Source organism: Urocitellus parryii, chromosome 15 (assembly GCF_045843805.1).
Source record: "Urocitellus parryii isolate mUroPar1 chromosome 15, mUroPar1.hap1, whole genome shotgun sequence".
Taxonomy (NCBI): domain Eukaryota; kingdom Metazoa; phylum Chordata; class Mammalia; order Rodentia; family Sciuridae; genus Urocitellus; species Urocitellus parryii.
Window position 1 is genome coordinate 18,320,476 of NC_135545.1, and position 26,826 is coordinate 18,347,301.

The 26,826-nt window shown below is 41.5% G+C and overlaps 1 protein-coding gene and 1 non-coding gene across 2 annotated transcripts in view; both read right to left on the reverse strand.

Annotated features, from left to right (window-relative positions):
• Nucleotides 1–281: 281 nt before the first annotated feature.
• Trnat-agu (transfer RNA threonine (anticodon AGU)) lies at nt 282–355 on the reverse strand. Its single transcript has one exon. It is a non-coding gene; the product is annotated as a tRNA-Thr (tRNA).
• Nucleotides 356–2,620: 2,265 nt separating this feature from the next.
• Wdr88 (WD repeat domain 88) overlaps nt 2,621–26,826 on the reverse strand; it is a 37,122-nt gene continuing 12,916 nt past the window's right edge. The window contains exons 6-11 of the mRNA XM_026391194.1: nt 25,188–25,317; nt 16,199–16,386; nt 13,937–14,019; nt 12,422–12,490; nt 4,850–4,942; nt 2,621–2,767 (exon numbers count right to left, since the gene is read on the reverse strand). Of these exons, the coding sequence (XP_026246979.1) occupies nt 2,621–2,767; nt 4,850–4,942; nt 12,422–12,490; nt 13,937–14,019; nt 16,199–16,386; nt 25,188–25,317 (710 nt within the window). The remainder of the gene's footprint in view (nt 2,768–4,849; nt 4,943–12,421; nt 12,491–13,936; nt 14,020–16,198; nt 16,387–25,187; nt 25,318–26,826) is intronic.

Sequence of the window (26,826 nt, forward strand, 5' to 3'; positions counted from 1 at the left end):
GGGAGAGGGGGAGATCAGCAGTGCTTTGGAAGGATTAGCGAAGCACGGTAGCAGTTTCCTGGCGTGCAGAGAGGCAAAGTCAGCTCTGGGGAACCCGGGAGAGCAGAAGCTGAAGCCGGTCACGCGTAGCCCAGCACGCAACCCTGTAGCCACGCCACGCCATCAGCTGGGGCCTGGACTAAAAAGGTCTCTCGGGTCCCAGGAGAGAGGGGGTATTGGGCGGTGGGCGGGGACGCAAAGCGGAAGCAAAAGAGTGACGAGGGAGCTGGGACGCTCGGTTGAGGCACCGCTGGGATTCGAACCCAGGATCTCCTGTTTACTAGACAGGCGCTTTAACCAACTAAGCCACGGCGCCGCCCGTGTAAGCAGCGCGAGAAACTATTCCCCATCTCTAGTCACTCCATGAGCCACGCGCGTGCGCAGAGGCTTTTTGATTTTTGAGTTTTAGGCGGCGAGGAGGCTGGATGCCGGCGCATGCGTGGCGTACCTGCTTGCTGGCCTCAGAGAATTCGAACTCCACACGGTGCGTGGGGCCTGGGCGGGCCTAGTTTCCCGGTGCCGGCAGCGTCTCCTCGACGGAAACCGGATACCTGCCTGTACCTTTATGGGGTCCTCGTTCAAGGTCTGCGCTTTTTGCTCGCCAGACGCGGCGCAGGGGAGCCCCTGAAGGCTCCGGAGAACCCACCAAACGACTGCGCCGCGGGGCTGCTGGGTCGGCCCTCGGGACACCCTGGGAACTCGGGCCCCACCAGCACCACGCCCTCAGCCGGAGCCGGCCGCCGTCCCTGCCAGCCCCCGGGGGCCCATAACTTCATTTGGGCCGCTTCTTCCTGAGTCAGGGTAGCATCACAGGGTACTCGGGGGACCCTGAGCTATCACAGCACCCAGATAGGGCAAGTAGGAGTCCTCTCACCCAGGCTCCCCTCTTGCTCCCCCGGGGACTCCGCCCTCAGGCATACCAGCTACTTGTCCCAGCACTTTTCAGAGGGCTTTTGGGTAACACAAAGGCGTGGAAGAGCCAGCCGCAGAACTGTTGAGTCTGTACAAAAATACGTGCACGGGAAGGCTCGCTCTAGTCTTTTTTGTAATACCAACCTAGGTGCCCATCAGTAGGGGCAGTGTTCATATATGCTCTCTAGCCGTCCTTCACAGCCACAGTGATGACTACATCTGCAGTGTCTTCACGTGTTGGAAGGCCTCAGAACTTCTGCAAGGAGGGAGGCCTCTTGCTGGGGAGGTGTAAGTGGAGTTTTGACACTTTCATACATAAGTCGTTGTAAATAAGTGAATAAATACTAAGCAGCCAACTTGAATCTAAGCAATAACCCCACCCCACCTCCCACCCTCGTGACTCACAGGGAAGGCACTAAACATGGGGCCTCCCTAAATGAATCTCAGATTATTGTGCTAATGCACAAAATCTTTGGATGCCAAACAATGGACACTGTAAATTAGTCCTGCAATCAAGTTTCTAAAATGGAGCACAGAACATATTAATGATATTGGGCAAAAATATCATGTGAAACTCACCAAGTGGAACAGGAGAATCTTCACATTTTTTAACTGAAAACTTCAGTCTTTCTGGATTGATCAATGTTCTACAATATGCAGTGGAAGCAGAAAGACTGCTGCACATATGCATGGGAATTCTGGAAATTCAAAAGTCTGGGGCAGAGAGCATGAAACATCCTGTGGTGGAAATACCACACCACCTCTTGCATGTTCAGACCTTCCTCTGCTCTAGGCAGATGGCCATCTGGGAGCATTAGCCAGTGTCTTAGTTGGTTTTGTGTTACTACAACAAAATACCTGAGTCTGGGTACTTTATAGAGAAAAAAGTATTTATTGAGCTCATGGTTCTAGAAGCATGGAAGTTCAAGATCATGCAGTGACATCTGATTAGTGCTTCATATGGTGTCATAACATGGCAGATGGCATCACATGACAGGAGCACATGTAAGAACAGCAAGTAGCACATGTAGAAGAAACCAAACACAGGGGTGGCCTAACTTTATAACAATCTGCTCTTGAGGTAGCAAATTCAGTCCCCTGATATCTAACCCACTCCCAAGAGGCAGTTATTGATACCTTCCCATGGTGTGTCCGCCATTGGGAACCAAGCGTCCAGGATATGAACTCTTAAGGAACAAATCATAGTCAAACCATATAAGCCACAATGCCTTGCCTCCTGACCCACAGAGGGGGACCCCCACACATCTTCATGTTCATTTGACAAACTCACCCTCGGGAAATGCTGATACCAGTCCTAGAGGCCCAAGACTCCAGAATAGAGTCCATAACGCATCCCCAAAATGAGACAGAATGAACACCAGGACATGAAGCTTAGAAATAGCAAACTGCTTCTACAATTCATATGCACACTTGTTTTCCAAAGGAATCTAGATTTATTCTGCATGAAAACTGAAGTGTTCAACCCTCAAGGATGCTGTGGAGCTGAGGAGGTGGCCCTGCACTGAGAGCCCAGCCAGGGATTGGCCCCTGCCCCAGTCTGACAGGCCCACTCAGGTGGGGAGGGACCTTGAGAAGGATCCCTGTGGAGAGCCCCACAACCTGGGTAACAGGTGACCATGATCAAGTCAATGAAAGGGCCCAGTGGCCTTCAGTCCTCCTTGTTCTCTGTTTCTGATGATGATGAAGCCACTGCTGGCAAGTCCATCACATCTCTCCGGCAGAAGATACATTTGGTGACTATTTCAAACGAGCTGTCACTTTCCAAGGTGGAGAATGGCCTGTCACATCCTTCGCACTGACATGAAATATTTTAAGAGCAGAAAGGAGGTGCTGGTCAGAAAAGATCAGGGCATTAAGTTGGAATCCTCCCCCCATCATCTGGCTACTTTGGACTGGCCTGAAGTAAGGGCTCCCCTCTCAGGAGCCTCTAACCTCACAGAGTAGAGTCCACCCTACTGAGTGAACCCACATGGGCTTCTGCTCCGTCCCCCAACCCCTCCTCCAAGCTAAGCAGATGCTGCCAGCTCATGTCCCCTCCTGTGAGGGCCCTGAGGGCAGGAGTGGCAAGCCCCTGGGCAGCAGGGATGACAGGGCAGGTGTCCAAGCCTGTCTGGTGCTCTGTGCAGAGCAGAATTGTGGGAAAAGGGGGATGTCCTACCTCCCTGACATGCTAGGGAACACCCAACTTTTACCAAACCACAAGAGGCAAGCAGACAAGACTGCTGAACAAAACAGGGATTTCGACTAGATTGACATAGGTGCTGAGCACCCTCTTCTATCCTGAGCCTTTGTCTGACCAAAACATGTAGAATGGTGGACACAGATGGCACAGCTCACCACATCATCTGCAGCCTACTAAGAAGTGAGCAGTGCCAAGCAAGGGTGGGGGACTCTAAGGCCATGGCAGAGGCCAATCAGCCGTTCCCACCCCAGCACAGTCCCCTTGGGACAGGCCTGCACAGTGGCATTCCCCTGTCCTGGCACTCCAAGCCCCTGTGCTTTTGCCTCTTTTCCAGCACTCTGGCCAGCTGGAGGGACCCTGCCTGGGGCAGGCCTTTTGGGAAATCTGCCCTCTGAGGTTTCTCCTGTTGATTCAGAGCAAGTCAAGTGCAGTGGGTTCATCTTCACTAGGTCTCTTTCTTCTTTCTTTTGCAAGAAAGATGTTTGATCCTTTACCTACCTTCTTCGGCAGCTCCAGGTCTCATGGAACAGTCTCTGTAGGTCCAACCCCAAAACAACAAGGCTCCCAGAGGAGGAAGCTCCAGGGCAAGTTGGTAAGGGACAGAGACAATCAGTGCTTTGTGGCTAGTCAGCTTCCAGGGTCTAAGGACTAACATGGTCACAAAGGCCTTGAGGACTAGCTGGCCACAAAGACAAGGTCCATGTGGTCCCATCTCTCACCTCCCTTTGCAACACTGCTCACAGATTAGCACAGTCCCAGAAGCAGTACAAGGACTTTTTTTTTGTACTGGAATTGAACACAGGGTTGCTTTATATATATGAACTATATCCCCAGCCCTTTTAATTTTCTTTCTTTCTTTTTTTTTTTTTGAAACAGAGTTCACTAAATTGCTTAGGGTCCTGCTAAATTACTGAGGCTGGCCTTGAATTTGCAACCCTTCTGCCTCATCTTCCTGAATTGCTGGGATTATAGGTGTGTGCCACCCCGTCTGCCACCCATTCTGCCAGCCAGAACTTCCGAGGGCTTAGTGGTAGAGGGGCACATCTTCTGCCTCTGTGGCTGGACCTTGTGGAGCCTGGTGAAGCAAAACATGGGCCCACCCTACTATCAAGCACTTGCACTAGAGAAACATGGGCTTCTGAGCCTGTTGCATGGAAAACAGAGAACTGGGGGCCCAACCAGTTTCTGCAGCTGGAACATAGGAAGCTTACACAGTCCAGCTGTGTGTCCAGCCATTTCTCCACTGACCAGAACTCCCCCGGGCCCCATCTTCTCCAGGCCCTCTCATTCACTCCACTCCATCTGCCTCAGGGGCCCTGCACTGGCTGTCCCCACTGCTGGGAAATCCTTCCCCTAAATATCTGCCAAGCTCTCTCCTTTAACACCATCCAGTCTGCACATGTGTCTCCTTCTCAGAGACCCCCACCTTTTGAAATATTGCAACTCCAAGCACTCCCATTGTCCTTTCCTCTGTTATTTATCTTAGAATTATGGATCACCATGTGATTTACTGCATACTTTTCTTGTGTCTTTATACCTTGTCTCCTCTTTTAGAATTTAAGCTCCACAAGGCAAGAAATTCACTCTGTCCACAGTTATTCCCCAGTTGCCCAAAACATGTTAGCTCAAAGAATAAATTAAACTGTTCAGGGTTAATAAACATCTTCACTGAGCTTAATTTTACCCAATACCTACCTGTTTCACTAGTGTCCCCATAGCCTTTTGGTTCTCAATTACCAAAGGAACTTGGTCGATCTTTTCAATATTCCATAGTCTCATGGTCCTATCCTAAAACAGGTTAAACAGTAAACCGGCTGTCACAAAAAAAAAAAAAAAAAAAGACTGTGGTACATCCTTACAATGGAATATCATTCAGTGGCCAAAAGAAACATGCTGTCAAGCCACAAAAAGACACAGAGAAAACTTAAATGCACATTACTAAGCCAAAGAAGCTATTCTGAAAAGGCTACAGACTACATAATTCCAATGATATGATATTCTTGGAAAGGGAAAACTATAGACAGTAAAAAGAGCAGCATTTTCAGGAGTTCTGGGGAAGAGGAGGAAAGATTTTTTAGGGCAATAAAACCATTCCACATGCTACCCAGTAGTGGGTACATGGCATGCACTTGGCAAAACCCATAGACTGTACAACACAGAGTGAAACAATATAAACTATGAACTTTAATTAACAATTCCAGAAAGGAATGCAGTCTTTTTTTTTTAGAGAGAGAGAGAGAGAGAGAGAGAGAATTTTTTTTTAATATTTTTTAGTTTTCAGCGGACACAACATCTTTGTTTGTATGTGGTGCTGAGGATTGAACCCAGGCCGCACGCATGCCAGGTGAGCGCACTACCGCTTAAGCCACATCCCCAGCCCATGGAATGCAGTCTTGTTGACACCTTGATTTTAGTCCAATGAAACTTCGTTGGACTTCTATCCTATGGAATGTTAAGACATTAAATTTGTGTTGTTTCATGTTTAAACAGTGCCATCTGTGGTAATTTTTTATTGCAGCAATTTAAAAAAAAAACTAATAAACTGAATAATGTTACAGTTCCTACAACAGTTGCAACTAAATGTCTTACAGAGAAACAATGGGAAGTTTAGGGAACAGGCATGTTGGCCCCTTGCAGTGCAGAGTTGTCAGATTTTACCAACAATCAGTTTCCGCATATCAAATGGTTTGTCAAATCAGGGCAAAAAAGAAAAAGAAATGTTCCCCATAGTTCCTAGATACTTTGATTCCAAAGTTGGAGTTTCAGATTCTCTCCTGGATTTCCATAAAGATTATTTTACTTTATTTTTTGGTATTGGGGATTGAACCCAGGGGTACTTACTACTTTACCATTGAACTACATCCCAGTCCTTTTTATTTTGAGGCAGGGTCTAAGTTGCAGAGGCTGGTTTCCAACTTGTGATCCCCCTGCCTCAACCTCCTGAGTCACTGGGATTATAGGGATTTGTCACAGTGCCTGACTTTTATGAGTATGTTAATGAATCTGCAAAAAAAACACATTTTTTAAAAGCATGCTGATATTGGGCTGGGATTGTGGCTCAGCAGTAGAGCACTCGCCTGGCACGGGCGGGACCCGGGTTTGATTCTCAGCACCACATAAAAATAAAGGCATTGTGTTGTGTCCATCTTCACCTAAAAAATAAATATATTTATAAAAAAAATCAATCGGGATAAATAATAAAATATTTTAAAAAGAAAAAAAAAGCATGCTGATATTTATCTAAACACAAACTAGGCTTTACTCACTTATCTACATATTCAGCAGAAAGTGAAAATGTAAACTTTGGCAAACTCCGTTCATTCTATAAACTTTTAATGAAAGTAAATGAAAAGCTAAATGTCCAGCACACCTTGCATCACACATTCCTAAAAAGGCGTACAATTTATTTACCTATAATGTTGGGTCTTTCATAGTAAGAGTTTGGGGTACTTTTTACCTTCCTCAATCTGTATGAAATACTAAGTTGATTTCAGAAATGGAAGGAGACATCTCCTTTAAACATGTGCCTACCACTTGGCTATTATCATTTCTAGCTATCAAAAGAAGTTTAAGTGATGACTTGCTGCAAAAATCATATTTTTAAGGTATAGAAAAAGACGAATGTTACATAATTTTGAAATACATCAAGGATGATAACAGAGAAAAGAATAACCATAACACAAATTTATTTACTAGTTTTCTAAAACTATTTGATGATCTTTGAAGAGGCCATCATGAGTCAAAAAAAAAAAAAAAGTGATTGCACCTGAGTTGTTCAATGTTAGTGCAGCTTATGGCAAAAATTATATGGTGTAAAGTTGCTTATTTTCTGAAAAATACTATAATTTCTTTGGAATCCAACTAATATATCACAAGTTCAAATCACCTCTGTGCTTTAAAACAATTTTTCCTGAGAAAGCAAGATCTAAATTATGATGTCATCCAATGTGCTTCAGAATGTTTAAAAATAATGGACATTTTACATGGGTGCAGTCTGCTGATGAAAATCTGAGGGCAAAGGATCTGGATGACAAATATCTGGTCTATTAAAACAAGCCTGTAAACTAAGTACCCTTGGATGTTTTTGGAGAGCTGAAAAGTAATTCCTACAAAGCTAAAAACCTGATGTTGCTAGTAAGAAATTTCTAAGTATTCCATGTACAAATCCTTTTGTTGGGAGAATATTTAGCTTTATGTTCTGGGCTGACCTAGGAATTGCTATCATGTGAACTTGATAAGAACAGAGCTGCAAGAATTTTGTTTGACAGGTTTCAGCTTCACCTTTTCATAAAAAGAAAAGTATGTCCTAACTGGGCACGGTGGTACATATCTATAATCCCAGTGATTTGGGAGGCTGAGGCAGAAGGATTGCAATTTTATGACCAGACTCAGCAATTTAACAAGGTCCTAAGCAACTTAGGGTAGAATGTCCCTGGGTTCAACCAGAAGGAGGAGGAGAAGGAGGCAGAGGGTGAGGAAAAGGAGGAGGAGGACCTGAAGAATCAGGCAGTTCAAAAAAGTATGAAAAAAGAAAAGTAAAAAATATCTTGCTATATTATGGTCAAAAAGAAATATGTCATTGTTAGGTTTATTATGGTAAAACATATAAAACATTATCATTTCAGTCATTCATAATCATACAGTTCAGTGACATTTAAATACATTCAACACATTGTGTTACTATCACCACTATGATCTCAGGTTTTTTTATCATTCCCAATAGAAACTCCACTATCAATAATAACTTCCCTTCACCACTCCCTCCAGCCCAGGCAAACACCATTCTACCTGTCTTTATGAATGTAACAATTCTATGTCCCTCGTGTAGATGCATTCATACAGTATCTATCCTTTGCAACTGGCTTAGTTCATTTAGCATAATGTCTTCAAGGTCCATCAAGGTTGTAGTATGTCAGAACTTCCTTCCTTTAATGGTCAAATAATATTCTATTTTATGTATATGTCACATTTTGCTCATCCATCATTCATTCATTGGTGGACACTTCCTTCTATCTTTTAGCTACAGTCAATAATGCAGCTATGAACATGGGTATACAAGTATCTTCTTGAGTCCCTGCTTTCATTCTTTTGGGTATATACCCTGCAGTGGAATCGACAGGTCCTGTGGTAGTTTAGTTCTACATCTGACCTTTTGAGAAACTGCCAAACTGTTTTCCATGGCAGCGACACTACTTTACATTCCCACTGGCAAATGCACAAGGGTTCCAGTTTCTCCACATGCTTTCCAACACTCCACATGCTGTCCACTGTGGTTTTGACTTAGATTTCCCTAAGGACCACTGATGTTGAGCACCTTTTCATGTGCTTATTGGTCAGCAGTTTAATCTTCTTTGAAGGAATGTCTATTCCAGTCCTCTGCCTATTTTTGGATTGTGTTTTTAGTTGTTGCTGGGCTTTAGAAGTTCTTTATATACTATGGACATGAATCCTTAAGAGATACATGATTGGAAAATATTATCTCACTCTGTAGGTTGTTTTTTTTTCTGTCTTGATAGTATCTATTGACATAAAAATTCTTTGATAAAGTCCAACATATTTGTGTGTGTGTGGCTCTTGTTCTTATGTTCGTGAAACTGTTGCCAAACTCAGTATCATGAAGATTTTCTCGAATGTTTTCTTTTAAGAGTTTTGTAGTTTTAGTTCTCAAGTTTAATTCATTTTGAGTTAATTTTTATACAGTTGTCCCTTCGTATCCACAGGGCATAGGTTCCAAGATTCCCCAAGAATACCAAAATCCATTGTTAACTGAATCCATGGATATAGAACTCAGGAAAATAGAGAGATGCCTGTATATGGTATAAGGTACAGGTTCAATTTCATTATTTGAATGAGGATATCCAGTTTTCCTAGCACCATGTTATTTACTAGTTTTCTAAAACTATTTGATGATCTTTGAAGAGGCCATCATGAGTCAAAAAAAAAAAAAAGTGATTGCACCATGTTGAAAAGACTGCTTTTTCTCCCAAAATCAATTGAACAAATAAGTTAGGGTTTATTTCTTGATTTGCTATTCTATTCTATCTATCTATATGCCTGTCCTAAGCCAGTACCATATATTTTTGTTTGTTTATTTTGGTACTAGGGATTGAACCCAGGGGCACTTAACCACTGAGTCACATCCCCAGCCCTTTATAATTTTTTTTTTTTTTAATTTTAAGACAGGGTCTTGCTAAGTTGCTTTGGCCCTTGCTAAATTGCTAAGGTTGACTTGCAATCCTCCTGCCCCAGCCTCCAAAGCAGTTGGGATTATAAGCATGCACCACTGCACACAGCTCAGTACCACAAATTTTTAAAAATACTTTTTTAGTTGTCAATGGATTTTATTTTATTTATTTATATGTGATGCTGAGTATGGAACCCAGTTCCTCACACATGCTAGGCAAGTGTTCTACCACTGAGCCACAACCCCAGCCCAGTACCATACTTTTAATTATTGTAAATCTGTGGTTAATACTGAAGTCAAAGAAGAGTGAGTCGTGTACCTTTTTCCTCTTTTTTTCCTCCACCTCCTCCTTCTTCATTCCCTAGGACCCTTCAACTCCTTAAGAACTTGAAGATTGGCTTTGCCATTTTTGTGAAAACAGCTGTTAGAACTTTGATAGGGGTTGTTTGGGATCTATAAATCACTTTGGGGACTGACTTCTTAAAAATGGGAAGTCTTCCTATTTATGAATGTAGGATGTCTTTCCATTTATTTAGGTCTTCCTTAATTTGTTTCAGCTTTCTGAGGCCTTTTTAAAATCATAGATGGGTTTTGGATTTTACAAATGCCTTTTCTGTGTCAATTGAGATGATCAGGTGTGGTTTCCCCCCTTGTTCTATTAATGTTGTATATTATATTATATTAATTGTATTTAATTAAATTTATATTGAAGTACCGTTGTATTCCTAGGAATGGTAAATAATGGTTTTATTTGCTAATATTTTGCTTCTGTTTTCATAAGGGATATTGATCTGTAATTTTCCTGTGATATATTTATCTTGTTTTAGTATCAAAGTAATGCTGGCCTCGTAGAATTTAGTTTTATATTAGTATCTGTTTAATCAGTTTAGTTACATTTATGTTCTCTTTTTTCAAAAGTCTTACATCCTACATCTATATCTTTTAAAATATACAATAATATAGTCTACAAATATAGCTGTAATTTTCTCTTCTTGTGATATTTTCATTGGACTTTGGTATCAGAATAATGTTGGCTTCACAGAATGAGGTCTTTTTTTAATATTAAAAGTAAGTAGTATCTGTTCAACTAGTGCTGTTGTATTTAAGTTCTCTTTTTAAAATAATGATATAGGGGCTGAGGATGTGGCTCAAGCGGTAGCACGCTCGCCTGTCATGCGTGCGGCCCGGGTTCGATCCTCAGCACCACATACAAACAAAGATGTTGCTTCTGTCGAAAATTAAATAAATAAATATTTTAAAAAAAATAAAATAAAATAAAATAATGATATATCTATGTATTTTAAGAATATATATTGCCAGGTATGGTGTTGCATGCCTGTAATCCCAGCAGCTCTGGAGGCTGAATCAGGACAATTTTAAGTTCAAAGCCAGCCTCAGCAAAAGTGAGGCTCTAAGCAACTCAGTGAGACCTCGTCTCTAAATAAAATACAAAATAAGGCTGGGGATATGACTCAGTAGTTAAGTGCCCCTGAGTTCAATCCCCATTACTCAAAAATAAATAAATAAATATTATAAATATTATATATATATATATAAATAAATATTTATAAATAATAAAATGGGCTAGGAATGTGGCTCAGTGGTTAAGAGCCCCTGATTAAATACAGTATCAAAAATTAATTAATTTAATTAATAAAAAATAAAATGGGCTGGGAATGTGGCTCAGTAGTTAAGTGCCACTGGGTTTAATCCTTGGTACAAAAAAAATTTACACAAACACATATATTATTATATATATTATACATATATTATTACATATGTATAATATATACAATATATTATTATAAATATATATAACATATATTATACATATATTATATATATATATTAATATATCCACAAATTTTAAATATCCAATAAAGATTTTTTTTAAATCACAGTAAATTGCTCTTCCTGGGGATAGGAGGAAACATTATAAAATATTTTTATATTTTTAAGCATATTTGTTTAATTAGCCCTACTGTTAATTACTACTAGTTGCCATTATTAACTAATCCTGTTGTTATAACAGAAAAGTTAAAAAATAATAATAATACAAAATAAAAATTTTAAGTAAACACTCAGTTTTTTCTATCTTTATATTAATGTAATAACATAATGACATACTTTGTTTGTTTGTTTGTTTGTTTTGGGTATCAGGGATTGAACTCAGGGGCACTTAACCACTGAGCCATATCCCCAGCCCTATTTTGTATTTTATTTAGAGACAGGGTCTCATGAGTTGCTAAGCACCTCACTTTTGCTGAGGCTGGCTTTGAACTTGCGAACCTCCTATCTCCCTGTCTCACTGGGATTACAGACGTGTGCCAAAGAACCCACCAGCATATAATTTTTTTTTTTTTTTAGTTGTAGATGGACACAATGCCTTTATTTATTTATTTATTTTTATGTGGTACTGAGGACTGAACCCAGTACTTCACATGTGCTAGTCAAGTGCTCTACCACTGAGCCACAACCCCAGCCCCTATAATTTTTATTACATATTGTATCATTATATGCTTTTAATCTGGAGTGTCTGTAGCCAAGGTTGACTCTCTAAAATGTTGGTAATGTTAGGCAGAGTCTTCCTCATAGTTTCATAGACCTAGAGATTTCTAGCACAGAGAATTCTTGGATAAAGGTTGAGGGCCCTAACTCCTCTATAATCCCACGGGGAGGACAGCCCTTGGGATATCCAGAACCAGCTGTGATGTGCCAATGGAATGGGAATCGCAAGATGCAGTAATGTAGATAGAAGAGAGGGAAGACCCACCTGCTTGTCCATGAGCTGTTGCTGCCCTCCAAGGCCCTTGCTGTCTTCATCACTCACCAGCAACACTCAACACTTCATCACTTTCTCCAACAACAATCAAATGTCAATGACACAGACACAGAAATACCTGGAAAGTCTCCACATTTGCAGATGGTAGGACTTACTTTCCACATTCCCAGGCTACTCCTGGAAGCAGACATCAGACTGAGCCTGCCCAGGAATTTTATACTTGGGAATAGCACTCCTGCTGTCACCAATTCTCATAAATATGGTAGGCATTTTAAGTCACTCAAAGCTTGGCCACTTTTACCTTTGAAGCAGATAGGATCCATTTCTTGTTGTTGCTGATAGCAACATCCATTACCCAGTCCTCATGGCCCTGAAGAAAAATAAAATTTTACCAAGGACCTAGGAAAAATGCCCTTATAAGAACAATAAAAACAAACCCAGGAACCCAATGTTGGTTATGTTTAAGAGTAACTAATGTACTTCCCTGGTTTCATCAACATTCAAGGTGGAACACAAACTATAAAGACATGTGATATGTAAGTATATCATGGCACTGTATATGTTTTTTAAAAGTAGTTCTATAGTGTTTAGCAGGATGGAAGAAATGAAAGGTTGGATACCCATCCAGTCCTGGGTTTTTGTTTGCATTCTTTGTTCTAGGAGACACTACTTGGAGCTTTTGGCTGTAAGAAACTACAATCTGATTCACTGCAGCTTTAGCAAATGGTCGGTTGTTTTCCCCTGGTAAAAAAAGGAGCTCGGAGAGATAGATGCCACTGCTTCATGATGTTGGGATTCTGTGTCAGCACCTTTATTACACTTGGGCCTTTCTTTTATGGAAAGAGGTAAAAGTTGAGGCAATAGGGCATAGTAGGAGGCAAAGGAACAGGAAAAGTTAAACTGTTGTGTATAACAGGGTTAAGGAATAGCAAGAGAGAAGAGAGAGACTAGAACAACCTGATAGTGTACAAAATGATTTTTAAGCATTCAATTTTATGCTATTTATTTGTTGTAAATGTAAACTCCCTCTGCCTCCCAAAACCCGAGGAGGAGAGAGCTCAGAAAGACCAGCCCCAGAAGCCTGGACATGTGCTGCTCAAGGTGGCACAGTATACATTGAGTTTCCGGGGACACAGAGATGAAGAATCATTGGTGCAAGCATCCACAACCAAAGGTGACTATGAGATTGTGAGATCAGGGATTATGCAGAAACCACGGGGCATGGGACCTCTGGAACAGGGGCACAGAATGAACCAATCCTGGATTCTTGCTGTGTCGGATGACATATACCTAATTACAAAGCCATTTTGAGTTGGGCCTCCCCTAACTTTCAGCCAAAAATATTCAGTAAATGTTCCTCATTAGCTTTAAATGCATGCCTCATTATGGAATTCATCCCTCTGCATAGTAACTTCTATTGTTCTTAGAAACTTTCCAATCTCTTGGGTTTATATTTACTCTTCCATCTGCCTAGAATGTCCTTCCTCAATATCCTTATTTACCCAGACCCTCCATGCCACACAATTCTCTGATCAAGTATCTCCTCTGGGACATTCTCCCTGCTAAGCCACTGATGGTTAAACCCCAGAGTCTGTTTCTATCACGTCACCTTGTTGTGGTTTCCCCATTCCATTCATTACTGTTGGTGATTCTCTTGGTGGTTTCTTGTCTGTTCTCTGTTCTTCCCCACAGATGGGTCAGCTCCATTTGGAGGCACCTAAGTCTGTCTCACTGCTGTAGCCCCAGCCTCTGGCACCCAGCATGGAATGACTAAGGAATGAAGCTCACAGTCTCTCTCTAATGCTGGCACTTGTACCTTCAAGGATAGCTTCCGGTAGCCTTCTCCTACATCCCAAATAGCCACAGACTTGTCGAAGCCTCCAGAAATGAGAAAAGAGTCTGCAACACAAAACGAGAGTTTGGGTGGGGGATCATCTTCCCTAGCCAAGTGTGTCCTCCTCTGATGAGGCCAAAGCAGGCTGAGAATGCATTTGTTAGGCACCACCATGGTTCACTCTGATGACAATAAAACCCCCTCCTGGTGTGGCTTAATGATCTCCAGCCAATTACAATTAGAGTCAACTCTTTTTTTTTTTTTTTTTTTTTTGTACCAGGAATTGAACTCAGGGGCACTCAACCTCTGAGCCACATGCCAAGCCCTATTTTGTATTATATTTAGAGACAGGGCCATTGTTGGGCTGGCTTTGAACTCACGATCCTCCTGCCTCAGCCTCCAGGGCCACTGGGATTACAGGCTTGCCCCACTGTACCCGGCTACAGCAAACTCTTGTTATTCTCTACAGCTACATTTTATGAAGTTATTACAAACACTGAATTAGCAAATATTGAACCATTGCTCCTAGAGGAAATACAGGGTTGGGATCCTACAAGCCTCTGGTCACAATATTTTCATCAATCAATCAATGCATAACTTTATTTAAGAGCTTTCTGTTTGAAGACACACACACACACACACACACACACACACACACACACACACACATATGGTTGGCTGATTAACATTGAACTCACAGCCAACCGAACTTTAACTCATGCCTAATGAAGCATATATAACACTTTTTCTGTATAAGATACATTCTTGCAGGTAGGAACATGAGGAAACACTTCAGTACTGAGCTTGGGAGGCATTTTAAACATCAAAATTACTTGCAAAAGACACCAAAAGGCCAAAAAAAAAAAATGACACTCAATAGGCCATAAAAGGACACTGTACTATGAGAGCTACACCAAGGAGTCAGAACATCACATTGTTCATGTTCAAATTTCTCACTGCTCTGCACATGTCTGAGTGACCTCAAAAGGGTATTGATTTTAGGGTCACATATAAACTTTAGTGACTAGGTAAATTTGAAAATAACAGAATCTGAAATAATAACAATTTAATGTATGTGATTCTGAACTTAATAAACCAAGGACAGAGCTGGTGGGGCACCTCCTACTAGGAGTCTGACTTAAGACACAGGATGCTTCCTAGAATTTCCCAAGCCAGACCCAGATTGTGTATACACTGGCTGGACCCCTTGCCAGCCCCACAGACACACAGAGCAAGCCCACTTCTTATTAGGATTGAGGAGTACACATTTGGCTCCTGGTTCTAGCCCCAGTTGTACTTTCCTCACCCATGGCAGCTTCCTGTCATTGTCCTGGTTCATGTTCTTGTCCCCTCACCTGACAGCAGCTCCCCAGGTTCTTATGGGAAAACACCCCTCACCAACTCTCAGTCTTTAGTTTCGAGAGTATAACCCCTAGCTCTGGGGATAGACAAGTCCCCCAGATCTGGTCAATCACAGTCTTTCATCTCCTGATAAATGACTGGTTCAGAGATGGGCGTGTATCCCAAGCTGAGCTAATGGGAGTCTTCCTTAGGATTTGTGCTGACACCAAGAGAGAAAGAGAGGGTCTCTCTTCCTCCAGGATTGCCAGTGGCCAGAGCAGTTTAGCCTGGACTACTAGAGGTCCTCGTGGCTTCCTGGAGAGAAAAGACCAATACAAGAGGGAAACAGAGTTGAGAGACAGTGGAGGTACTAGATTCCTAACAGTATTGTTTGAGTCTCTGAACCCAGCCATGCCTGAAGTCAGACCTCCTTCTTGACTTTTCATTACAGGAGTTGGTAAGCTTCTTCTGTTGTCTGGGCCACCTTGGGCTGAATTTCTGGCATTTATTAACTTGGGCCTATGAATGTTTTTTCCTCATGAGGAGGGGGGAAAAACTCCACCATCACTGCTAGAATCATTAGAAATCACTTCTCTGGCTGGGTACTGTGAAGCATGGCTGTAATCCCAGCGGCTCAGAAGCCTGAGGCAGGAGGATCTCAAGTTCAAGAGCAGCCTCAGCAGCATAGTGAGATCCTAAGCAACTCAGCAAAACCCTGTCTCAAAAAGGGGTGGTGGTGGGGGGGTGGCTGGGGATATGACTCAGTGGTTAAGTGACCCTGAGCTCAACAACAAAAAAAAGGAAATCAGTTCTCTTTCTGTATTTAGGAAAGTCCACATGAGTGGAACGTGAAGAATTTTGCCCAGCACACAGAACAGAGTCCTCTATGTGTTAATTACTCACTGTCTCTGGCAAAGCAGCAGGAGCTCACACAACCTTCGTGGCCCTGCATTAGAGTCACACAGGCTCCACGGTTTCGAAACTCCCCTGTATGGACATTCCATATTTTTAATGTTTTATCCCAGGAGCTGGAACACAGGAAGTGGCCACTGAAGGTAAAACAGCAGTTGGAGATTGCATTTTCATGTGCCCTGAAACAGATGAGGCAAATGTTTGCTCTGGGAGGACCTGAAAACATACCTAAAGGGGGAGGGGACATTGGAGGGGACACCATCATTCATCTCCTGAGCAAATGGAGGTCATTCCTTTAATCACTGTCTTCTCAGACTGTGTCACCCTACTCTAAGGCTATTTAACCATGCTAATATGAACATTTTGTGCTGGATAATTCTTTGTTGTAGAGGCCTATCCTATGTATTATAGGGTGTTTAGCAACATCTCTGGCCTCTCTACCCACTAGATGCCAGTTGTTCCCTGTTGGGGTAAATACTAGTCAGTGTCTGAGAAAGTTTTTTGCTCAGCTTATTTTTTTATTTTTTATTTTTTTTCATTTTCTATCTTTTTTTAAAATTTTTCTTTTATTTTTATTTTTTTATTTTCTGCTCTGCTTATTTTTAAAATGGACATGTTTCTTGCTCTTCCTTTCTTCCTGCTCTTCCCTAATCTCTATCCCTCCCTAATCTCAGGGGAAACAGGATTACCTCTGTTCCCCATCCTAGGCAGAGTTATCGGTCCCTGAGTACACACCCACCACAGAATGAAGTAATGCAGACTTTGGGGATGGTACCTGAAGGTCTCAGAAATGACTTTTCCCAAATTAACAAGTGAATTACAACTCCAACAGAGAACACAAGGAATGAACCCTTTGAATCACCTCTTTAAACGCCCCCTTTGGGACAGGAGTCCCCAGTGTTTTTCCTTTGCTAGCACAGCAATAAACCTTCTTTTTCCTTTTCCTAAATAAAACAACACAAAAATTTTGTTATTCAGCAGTGAAATAAGGACTCTAAAGAATGTGACAATGAAGAAGATGGAGCCGGGAAGCTGTCTCTTATCTTCAGGTGTGGATCAAAGTAGAGTGACCTTGGTGTAAAGGGAAAGAATGTGCTTGTAAAACATCTGAAGAACCCCACCTGTGCAGTGGCAGCGTCCTATCCCATAAATTCCCTCTGGTGGAGGCAGGGTGTGACCCTCCTTTGTAACCCAGCCTTTCACTGCCAGGAGTGAGTGAGTAATAAAATGTCAAAACCCTCTCCCTGAGTCTTCCAAGTTCTTTCTTTGGGATTGGAAAACAGAATACCAAGGCCTTTGCAGCCCTGGGGTTGCACCCCTTTATAACAGCCCAAAGCATGTCCAAACATTGCCAATGTCCACTGAGGAACAAAACTGCCCCCAGTTGAGAAGCACTGGAATATTCAAGAGCTTCATATGGTTTGAGAAAAAAAAAGCTGGAAAGTCATCAGTAGTGGGACTGAATTCACAAAGAGGTCTTCTCCCACCTACTCCCGCTGCTTCTTCTCCCTGGTATCCAGCCTTGGCTCCTTCTCCTCCATCCCACCTCATCTCCCCCGTCCCACTCCTCTCCTATTTACTCTCCCCTTTTTTTCTTTCTCTTATCAGTCTTCAGTGCCATTAAATCATTTTATTTTTTTATTTCTTTTAAAGAGAGAGGAAGAGAGAGAGAGAGAGAGAGAGAGAGAGAGAACTTTAATATTTATTTTTTTAGTTTTTGGCAGAGACACAACATCTTTGTTGGTATGTGGTGTTGAGGATCGAACCTGGGCCGCACTCATGCCAGGCGAGCACGCTACCGCTTGAGCCACATCCCCAGCCCAAAATCATTTTAATTTTGTATATTTAATAAAGTTTTGAGTCATTCATTCTCTTCTCTTTTCTCTTCTCTTCTCTTCTCTTCTCTTCTCTTCTCTCTCTCTCTCTCTCTCTCTCTCTCTCTCTCTCTCTCTTTTTAAGGTAACAGGGCTTATTGAACCCAGGAGTACTTAACCTCTGAGCCAAATCCCCAGCCCTTTTTAAATTTTTTATTTTTGAGACAGGACCTTCTTAAGTTGCTGGGGCTGGCTTTGAACTTGCAATCCTCCTGCCTCAGCCTCCCAAATTCCTAGGATTAGAGGCGTGCACCACCACTCGTGGCTTGTTGCCAACTTTATTTATTTATTTGTTTTTTAAAGAGAGAGTGAGAGAGGGAGGGAGAGAGAGAGAATTTTAATATTTATTTTTTAGTTTTCAGCGGACACAACATCTTTGTTTGTATGTGGTGCTGAGGATCGAACCCGGGCCACATGCATGCCAGGCGAGCACGCTACCACTTGAGCCACATCTCCAGCCCCTTGTTGCCAACTTTAAATGTCTTCTTTTCTTAAAAGAAAAAATACCTGTCAGAATTTGATTACCTTCTGTTTAGTTTGTGGTCCTCAAAGTATTTTCCCTATGACTCTCATTTTCTCTTAGAAACAGTTTTCAATTGGACCTTAAAAGAGTTTACCTCTGGGGCTGAGGTTGTGCTCAGTGGTAAAGTGCTTGCCTCACATGTGTGAGGCACTGGGTTCAATCCTCAACACCACATAAAAATAAATAAAGATACTGTGTGTTCATCTACAACTAAAAAAAAAATTTTTTTTAAAAAGTGTGTATCTCTGAGCAGCTAGGATCATAAAAATCAATCATTTCACCTGAAGAAAGAGTTGAACTAACTGTTTTCTACAGCTCAGGCCAAGTTTCATGCCCTGTTTCAGGTCATTGCAATGTGCACACTGAGCAAGTTCACAAGAGAAGAAATGTCAACTCCCCAGGAGTGTCCAGGGTAAACCTCTCCAAAACCCATGGCCTGATGGGCTAAAAACCATCCTAGCATATACCAAGGTAGACAACAGGCACTTTCCAGAATGCTGACACTCACTGGGGTGTAAACCAGGACTATTCTCCAGGATGGATTCTAATTTCAAATAAATTTCAATACTCACTAAAGACTGTTTTACTTGTACGAAAGTTTGGGGAAAGTACTAATGTTGCACTTATAGTTCCAGACAAGACAGGAGTCTTGTTCTCCCTAAAAAGCCTGTTCTCCGTTCTCCCTACTCATCCCGCTAAGTACATCTAATAACCCTGGATAGTATTTATAAAATAGATGCTAAAACTACAGAAGCTGGGTGCAGTGGTGCATAACTGCAACCCCAGCTACTTGGGAGGCTGAAGCAGGAGGATTGCAAATTTGAGGTCAACCTGGGCAATTTAGTTCCACCTGTCTCAAAATAAAAAAATAAAAAGGGCTAGGGATGTAGCTTAGTGGTAGAGCAGCCCTGGCCTCCATCCCCAGTACCACATACAAATAATAAGTAAATAAAAATTAAAAATTAAAAGGGCTGGGACTATAGTTCTGTAGCTCAGAGTTCTAATGCCCCTGGGTTCAATCTCCAGCAAGAACGGGGGACAGTTGTTGGGGCAGGGAGAAGAAGAAGAGTATAGAAGACAGACAAAAGAGACAGACCAGCTAAGTATCTTGGGCCCTAAGGACAGGATGCTATGAGTATTTTGGGATTTCTTTTTGTGTCACATATCCTGGACTAGGTGCTGGGAAACAACAACAACAACAATGTATGAAGCCTGTTTTCCCTGACCAAAGGGCCAAGAAGGGACAGACTAGCAAGACAGAAAACTTACGATAGTGACTGCCCCACTTCAGCCAAACAACTCAGGAAAATCTGCAGCCCCACCTGACTCATGTCAGCAAAAGCTAAATTGGGAGCCAAGATTGCCATCCTGTTAGGCTGTAACAAGGTGATGTGCTCAAACACAAGGTTTCAATCATACTCCAAGTCTCATAATACCCCAAACATCCAGAATTCAAAAGAAAATCCTTCATCTTATGGGAGTGAGAAATATAATCAACAAATGCCATTCTCTGAGATGACAGAGATAGTAGAATCATCTGACCAGGATTTTTAAGCAGCCATCATAAAAGTGCTCAGAGGGACAATTATTATAATCATGGGCTTGAAAAAAAACACAAAGAGAAAAACTTCAGTGGTATAGGACTGGGGATGTAGCTCAGTGGTACAGTGCTTGCCTGGTGTATGCAAAGCCCTGGGTTTGATTCCCCAGCAGCGTACACACACACAAACACACACACACACACACACACACACACACACACCAAAAAAATATATATATATAAGAAAAATATAAAATTTTAGAAATGAAAAATACAGTAATTGAAATAAAAAAATTCACTGGATTGCCTAACAGTATAATTGAGAAAAGAATTAATGAACATGAAGCCAAAACAACATAAATTATCCAATCCAAACAAAACAGAAAAAATAGACTGGAAAATAAAGAACAAAGCCTCAGACAGCTAGAGGACTATAACAAAAGATCTAACCTTTGTGTCATTAAAGAACTGAAGGAGGAGGCTGGGGGAAGCAGTGCTGAAAAAGAAAAAATAATGGCTGAAATATTACCAAATTGGGCAAAAGATATAAATCTACAGAATCTTCAAGATTCTGAATAAACCCCAAACAGGATAAATCCAAAGAAATTCATACTCAGATATATCTGAAAACTAAAGACAAATTATCTGGCATAGGGTGTGGTGACCCTCACCTATAATCTCAGCAACTACAGAGGCTGAGGCAGGAGGATCCCAAGTTCAAAGCCAGCCTCAGCAACTCAGTGAGACCCTGTCTCAAAATAAAAAAATAAAAATGGGGACTGGGACTATAGCTCAGTGGTACAGTGCTTTCCTGGCATGTGTAAGGCACTGGGTTCGATCCTCAGCACCACATAAAAATAAATAAATAAAATAATGGTATTGTGTTCATCTACAACTAAAAAAAAATTCTTTTTAAAAATTTAAAAATAAAAATCGGGCTGGGGTTATGGCTCAGCAGTAGAGCACTCGCCTAGCATATGTGAGGCCCTGGGTTCAAACCTTAGCACCACATAAAAATAAATAAGTAAGGGCTGGGGATGTGGCTCAAGCAGTAACGCGCTCGCCTGGCATGCGCAGGGTGCTGGGTTCAATCCTCAGCACCACATAAAAATAAAATAAAGAACAAAAAAACAAATAACCCAATCAACAAATGGGCCAAGGATCTGAACAGACACTTCTCAGAGGAGGACATACAATCAATCAACAATTACACGAAAAAATGCTCACCATCTCTAGCAGTCAGAGAAATACAAATTAAGACCACTCTAAGGTACCATCTCACTCCAGTTAGAATGGCAGCCATTATGAAGTCAAACAATAACAAGTGCTGGCGAGGATGTGGGGGAAAATGTACACTTGTATATTGCTGGTGGGACTGCAAATTGGCGAAGCCAATTTGGAAAGCAGTATGGAGATTCCTTGGAAGGCTGGGAATGGAACCACCATTTGACCCAGCTATCCCCTTCTCGGACTATACCCCAAAGACCTAAAAAGAGCATACTACAGGGACACAGCTACATCAATGTTCATAGCAGCACAATTCACAATAGCTAGACTGTGGAACCAACCCAGATGCCCTTCAATAGATGAAAGGATAAAAAAAAATGTGGCATTTATACACAATGGAATATTACTCAGCTCTAAAAAATAACAAAATCGTGGCATTGGCAAGGAAATGGATGGCATTGGAGCAGATTATGCAAAGTGAAGTTAGCCAATCCCTAAAAAACAAATGCAGAATGTCTTCTTTGATATAAGGGCGGGGGTGACTCAAAACGGGGTAGGAAGGAAGAGCAAGAGAAGAAAATTACCTCTAGATAGGGAAGAGAGGTAGGAGGGAAAGGGAGGGAGAAGGGGAATTGCATGGAAGATGGAAGGACACCCTCATCATTATACAAAATGCATGTATGATGATGTGAGGGTAAAAAAAAAGAAATGTGTCACATTAGATTGGGTAGAGAGAAGTGATGGGAGGGGAGGGGAAGGGGGACAGAGAGAGGGCGGGGGGATAGGAAAGGCAACAGGATAAAACAGACACTAGTATTGCCGTATGTATATACATGTCTGTATAACCAATGGGATTCTGCAACCTGTACACTCAGAAAAATGAGAAATTATACCAATTTGATTCAAATGTATGATATGTCAAGATCATTGTATTGTCATGTGCAACTAATAAAAAAAATGAAAAAAAGAGGTTGTGTCCACCGAAAACTAAAATAAACAAATAAATATATATTTTTAAAATTCTCTCTTTAAAAATAAATAAATAAATATATGTGTCCAACTACAATTAAACAAATAAATAAATATTTTAAAAATAAATAAATAAAAATAAAAATGGCTGGGGCTCAGTGGTAAGAGCTCCCGTGGGTTCAACCCTCACTACACAAAAAGTAGAAAGAAAAAACGAAGAAAAGAAAGTGATCTTGAAAGTAACAAGAGAGAAATGACATCTTAAACAACATGACTGGTAGTGGATCTCTCATCAGAAGTCACGAAGGCCAGAAGAAAGTGACATGACAGTTTTTTAATAGAAAGAACTACTATCTGAGATTTCTAATCCAAAGAAAATATTCTACAGGAAGGAAAGATACATCGATACATCTTCAGATGAAGAAGAAAAAAGAGAACAGTTTGCTCACAGACTCACTATAAGAATTTCTCAAGAGAAAGGAGATTTAAAAAAAGGGAGCTTGGACTTCAGGAAGGGAGAGAGAACACAGTAAGAAGATATGGGTAAACGCAGTAGACCTTTCTTCTCCTCTTGAGTTTTCCAAATTATGTTTGACAGTTTAAGCAGAAAAAAGTATAAAGTGCTTATGTTTACTCCTTGCAAGCTCAAAATCATTTGAGATTATAAGTTTTCAAAATCCTCAGCAGGACCAGCTATATAATCTTCAGTGCCCAGTATAAAATTAAAAGGCAAAATCCCATTTCCTCAAAAAGCTAAATATAGTATTACCATATGACCTAGCATTTGCACTCCCAGATATATAACCAGAAGAATTGAAAGTGGGGACTCAAATAGGTACTTATATTTCAGCATGCATTGCCACTTTATTCACAGTAGCTATAAGGTAGAAATAACCCAAGTATCCATCGACAGGTGAATAAACAAAACATGGTATACACACATATGATGAAATACTATTCAGTTATAAAAAGGAATGAAGATCTGATACATGCTACAACACATATGAATCTTGCAGACATTATTTTAAGTGAAATAAGCCAGGACAAACATCTGATGATTCCCCTTATGAGAAATATCTAGAATAGGCAAATTCACAGAGGCAGGAAGTAGAATAAAGTTTACCATGGGCTGGTGGGGGAGTAGGAGTGGGAAGTTATTGCTTAATGGATGCAGAGTTTCTGTTTGGGGTGATGAAATGGTTTTGGAAACAGACAGTGGTGAGAGTTACACAATATTGTGAATGTAATTAATCCAATGAACTGTGCACTTAAAAATGGTTAAAATGTCAAGTTTCATGTCAGATGTCTTTTACCATAATTAATGATAATGTCATTATCAAAACTACTGAAATTTCCCAAAACTATTGAATTCGTTTTAAATGGGCTAATTGTATAGTATGAGAGGAAGGGACTTGGGAAAGAAAGAAGAGGGGAAAGCATTGACTTCTGGGGAGGCAAACTGAATGGCTGTAAGACGTAAGAGATTTTCCACTCTATTGTATATCCTTTTGTACCTTTTTAATTTTATACTTATTTTTATAAAAATAAGTTACATATTTTTGAAATAAAAACATGCAAAGTCCTGTGTTCAGAAATGATTAAGAATTTAAAGATGCCAATAGCAGAGCTGGAGATCATGCCTGGGGTCCTTCTAAAGCCCTGATGAGTGGCTCTGAGGCCCCTTGCCTCTCTATTTTGCTAAAGACTACATTTCCAGAGATCATAAATTTAAGGTACTTCAAAACTACCAGTAGATATTGTATTTATTTCCCTTTCCTACCACTGTGCCCACTGGGGCAAGAGAATGGAGCAGATTGGGATGCTTGACCACAGCTGGAACTGGGTCACCTCTGCTGCCTCCGCCCCTTCAATGCCACCACAGAGCAGTTCTAAGGAGCAGTGCAGAGGAGAGCCTTCCCTGGGCGCACCTCTAAGTAACAGAGCACATGCTGAGGGCCCATGGTGAGGCCCGAAGAGTGCTCAAAATCTTTTCTTGCATTATCTTATTCAGACCTCACCTCTGCTTCCTTTCAGGTGAGAAAACTGAGGCTCAAGATTACACAGGATGGGAACCTACATCAGATCTCCGTGGGAAGCTGACCCAGGCAGAGTGATGGGTGCATACATTTTCTGGGATCCTAACTTCAGGATCCTGCAAAGGACTTGTCCCATCTAGAAGTAACAGGGCCTCCTGCAATGGATTTGTCCCATCTAGCAGACCCTTAAGGCCCTAAATTGTCAGATCTTCCCATTTTACAAGAGATGCAAGAAAGTCACTTTTTCTTTTTTTAATTTTATTGGTTACTAGGGATTGAACCCAGGGGCACTCAACAACTGAGCCACATTTGCAGCCCCTTTTATTTATTTATATGTTTTGGTACCAGGGATTGAACCTAGGGGTGCTCAACCACTGAGCCATAATACCAGTCCTTTTTCTTTTTTGACACAGGGTCTTGCTAAGTTGCTGAGGGCCTTACTAAACTGCTGAGGCTAGTTTTGAATTGGTGATCCTCCTGCCTCAGCCTCTAGAGACTCTGGGATTATAGGCATGCACCACCAAGCCCCACAAAAAGTCACATTTTTATGGGGGATCTGTACAAGGTTTTTCAGTGTGGGCTTACATTGAAATAAATGCTGCTGAGGCCCAGCACAGCACACAGGCCACAGGTGGTGGTTTCTCTGTGGCCTGCCCTGTCTCTCTAGCCTCCTTGGAGCACCCATGACCACAATGGAGATGCCTCCATAGGGACACTGGTTTGTGTGTGGAATCCAGGAGGGCATGAAGGGAGGTGTCCTGCCCCGCTTCCAGCTGCAGGGTGCTGCCTGCCTCCCACTGACCCTTCTCACTTTGTGATGGTAAGCAGTGTGGCTTTGGATGTGACATCCCAGATCTTGATGGACCTATCCAACGAGACAGAAGCCAACTTCTGGCTGTCAGGGTCAAAGCAGCATGCCATGATTGATCTTCTGTGATGATCTGCAGCACAGGAAGAGTGACTTGTCACCATGAGGTCCACATACTGGGTTACATGCTTTATATGGTCTAGAGGACTCACAAGACTCCCCCCCCCCAGCAACTTTATGGAAACACACTTCCAGTTTTCTTAAGGGACAATTCAGCCTTCCAGACCTTTCCTGAATGTCTACTATGTGCAAGGCTTTGAACAGTGAGACTAGTTGGTCTACTCTTGATGCCCTCACAGAGCTCTCAATCTGATAGGAACTACCTGCTACATGCTGAGGATCTTGAGAGCAGTACACGGTACATCATAGCTCCTGGCCACAAGAGATCAAAAGGGATTGATCCCCTCCAGGGATCAAAAAGGGTCCTAAAAGTCATCAAGGGAAGCAGGAAAGGACGAGTGCTCCAGACAGAAGGAACAACACATGCAAAGGCCTGGAGAGTGGGATGCATGGGAAAGTGAGGTGCCCAGTTAGAACCTGGAGTGTGAGGAAGCTGGGCAGGATGGCGCATGCCTGTGAATCCAGCAGCTGTGGAGGCTGAGGCAGGAGAACCACAAGTTCAAGGTTAACCTCAACAACTTAGTGAGATCCTGCCTCAAAATAAAAAATAAAAATGACTGGGATATAGCTCAGTGGTAAAACACGCTGCGTTCAATCCCCACTACCACAATACCTAATAAAAAGGAAGCATAAGGAAAAGATAGAATGTAAAGTGATTCATGAAGGGAAAAATACAATCTGTGGGGTGGCACACATATCATGGTAACATGATGATAAAAATAAGTAAAAATAAACATAAAGGACCTATGGGAAGTAGATACACATACCCCCCCCCAACACACACATGTTCAGGAAAACTACTTGGCAATGTATTGCTAATAATAGATCACTGTGGGCTAGGGTGTGGTTCAGTGGTACAGTGCTTGTCTAGCATGTGTATGGCCCTGGGTTCCATTCCCAGCACCACAGAAAATAGTGATAATAATAATAGGTTATATTATTGTTATATAATATATAATTATAATAATGGATTATTATATAGTAATAGATAATAGATAATTATCATAATCTGGGGAAGAGATAAGACAGGTGAAGCCACCTTTTATCTTTTATTTTACACGCTGAATTTGTTTTTACAATGATCATATATTTTTTAACTTTTTATTTTGAAATAACTGCAAATCTCCTTCTAGGCACAAGAAATAACAGAGAAATCCTTGTATGCCCTTCACCCAACTTACCCTCACACTTATACCTTACATCACCATATTACAGTGTCATATCCAGGAAATTGACACACAGTGATGATTTTTTTAAATTTTTATTTTTAGTTGTAGATGGACACATTATCTTTATTTTTATTTGTTTATTTTTATGTGGTGCTGGGGGCCAAACCCAGGGCCTCACGCATGTGAGGCGAGAGCTCTACTACTGAGCTACAACCCCAGCCCTGATGATTATTTTTAAATTGTAAAAATACAGGTGGAAATGATAAGACAGTCAAGCCTCCACTCAATAAAAA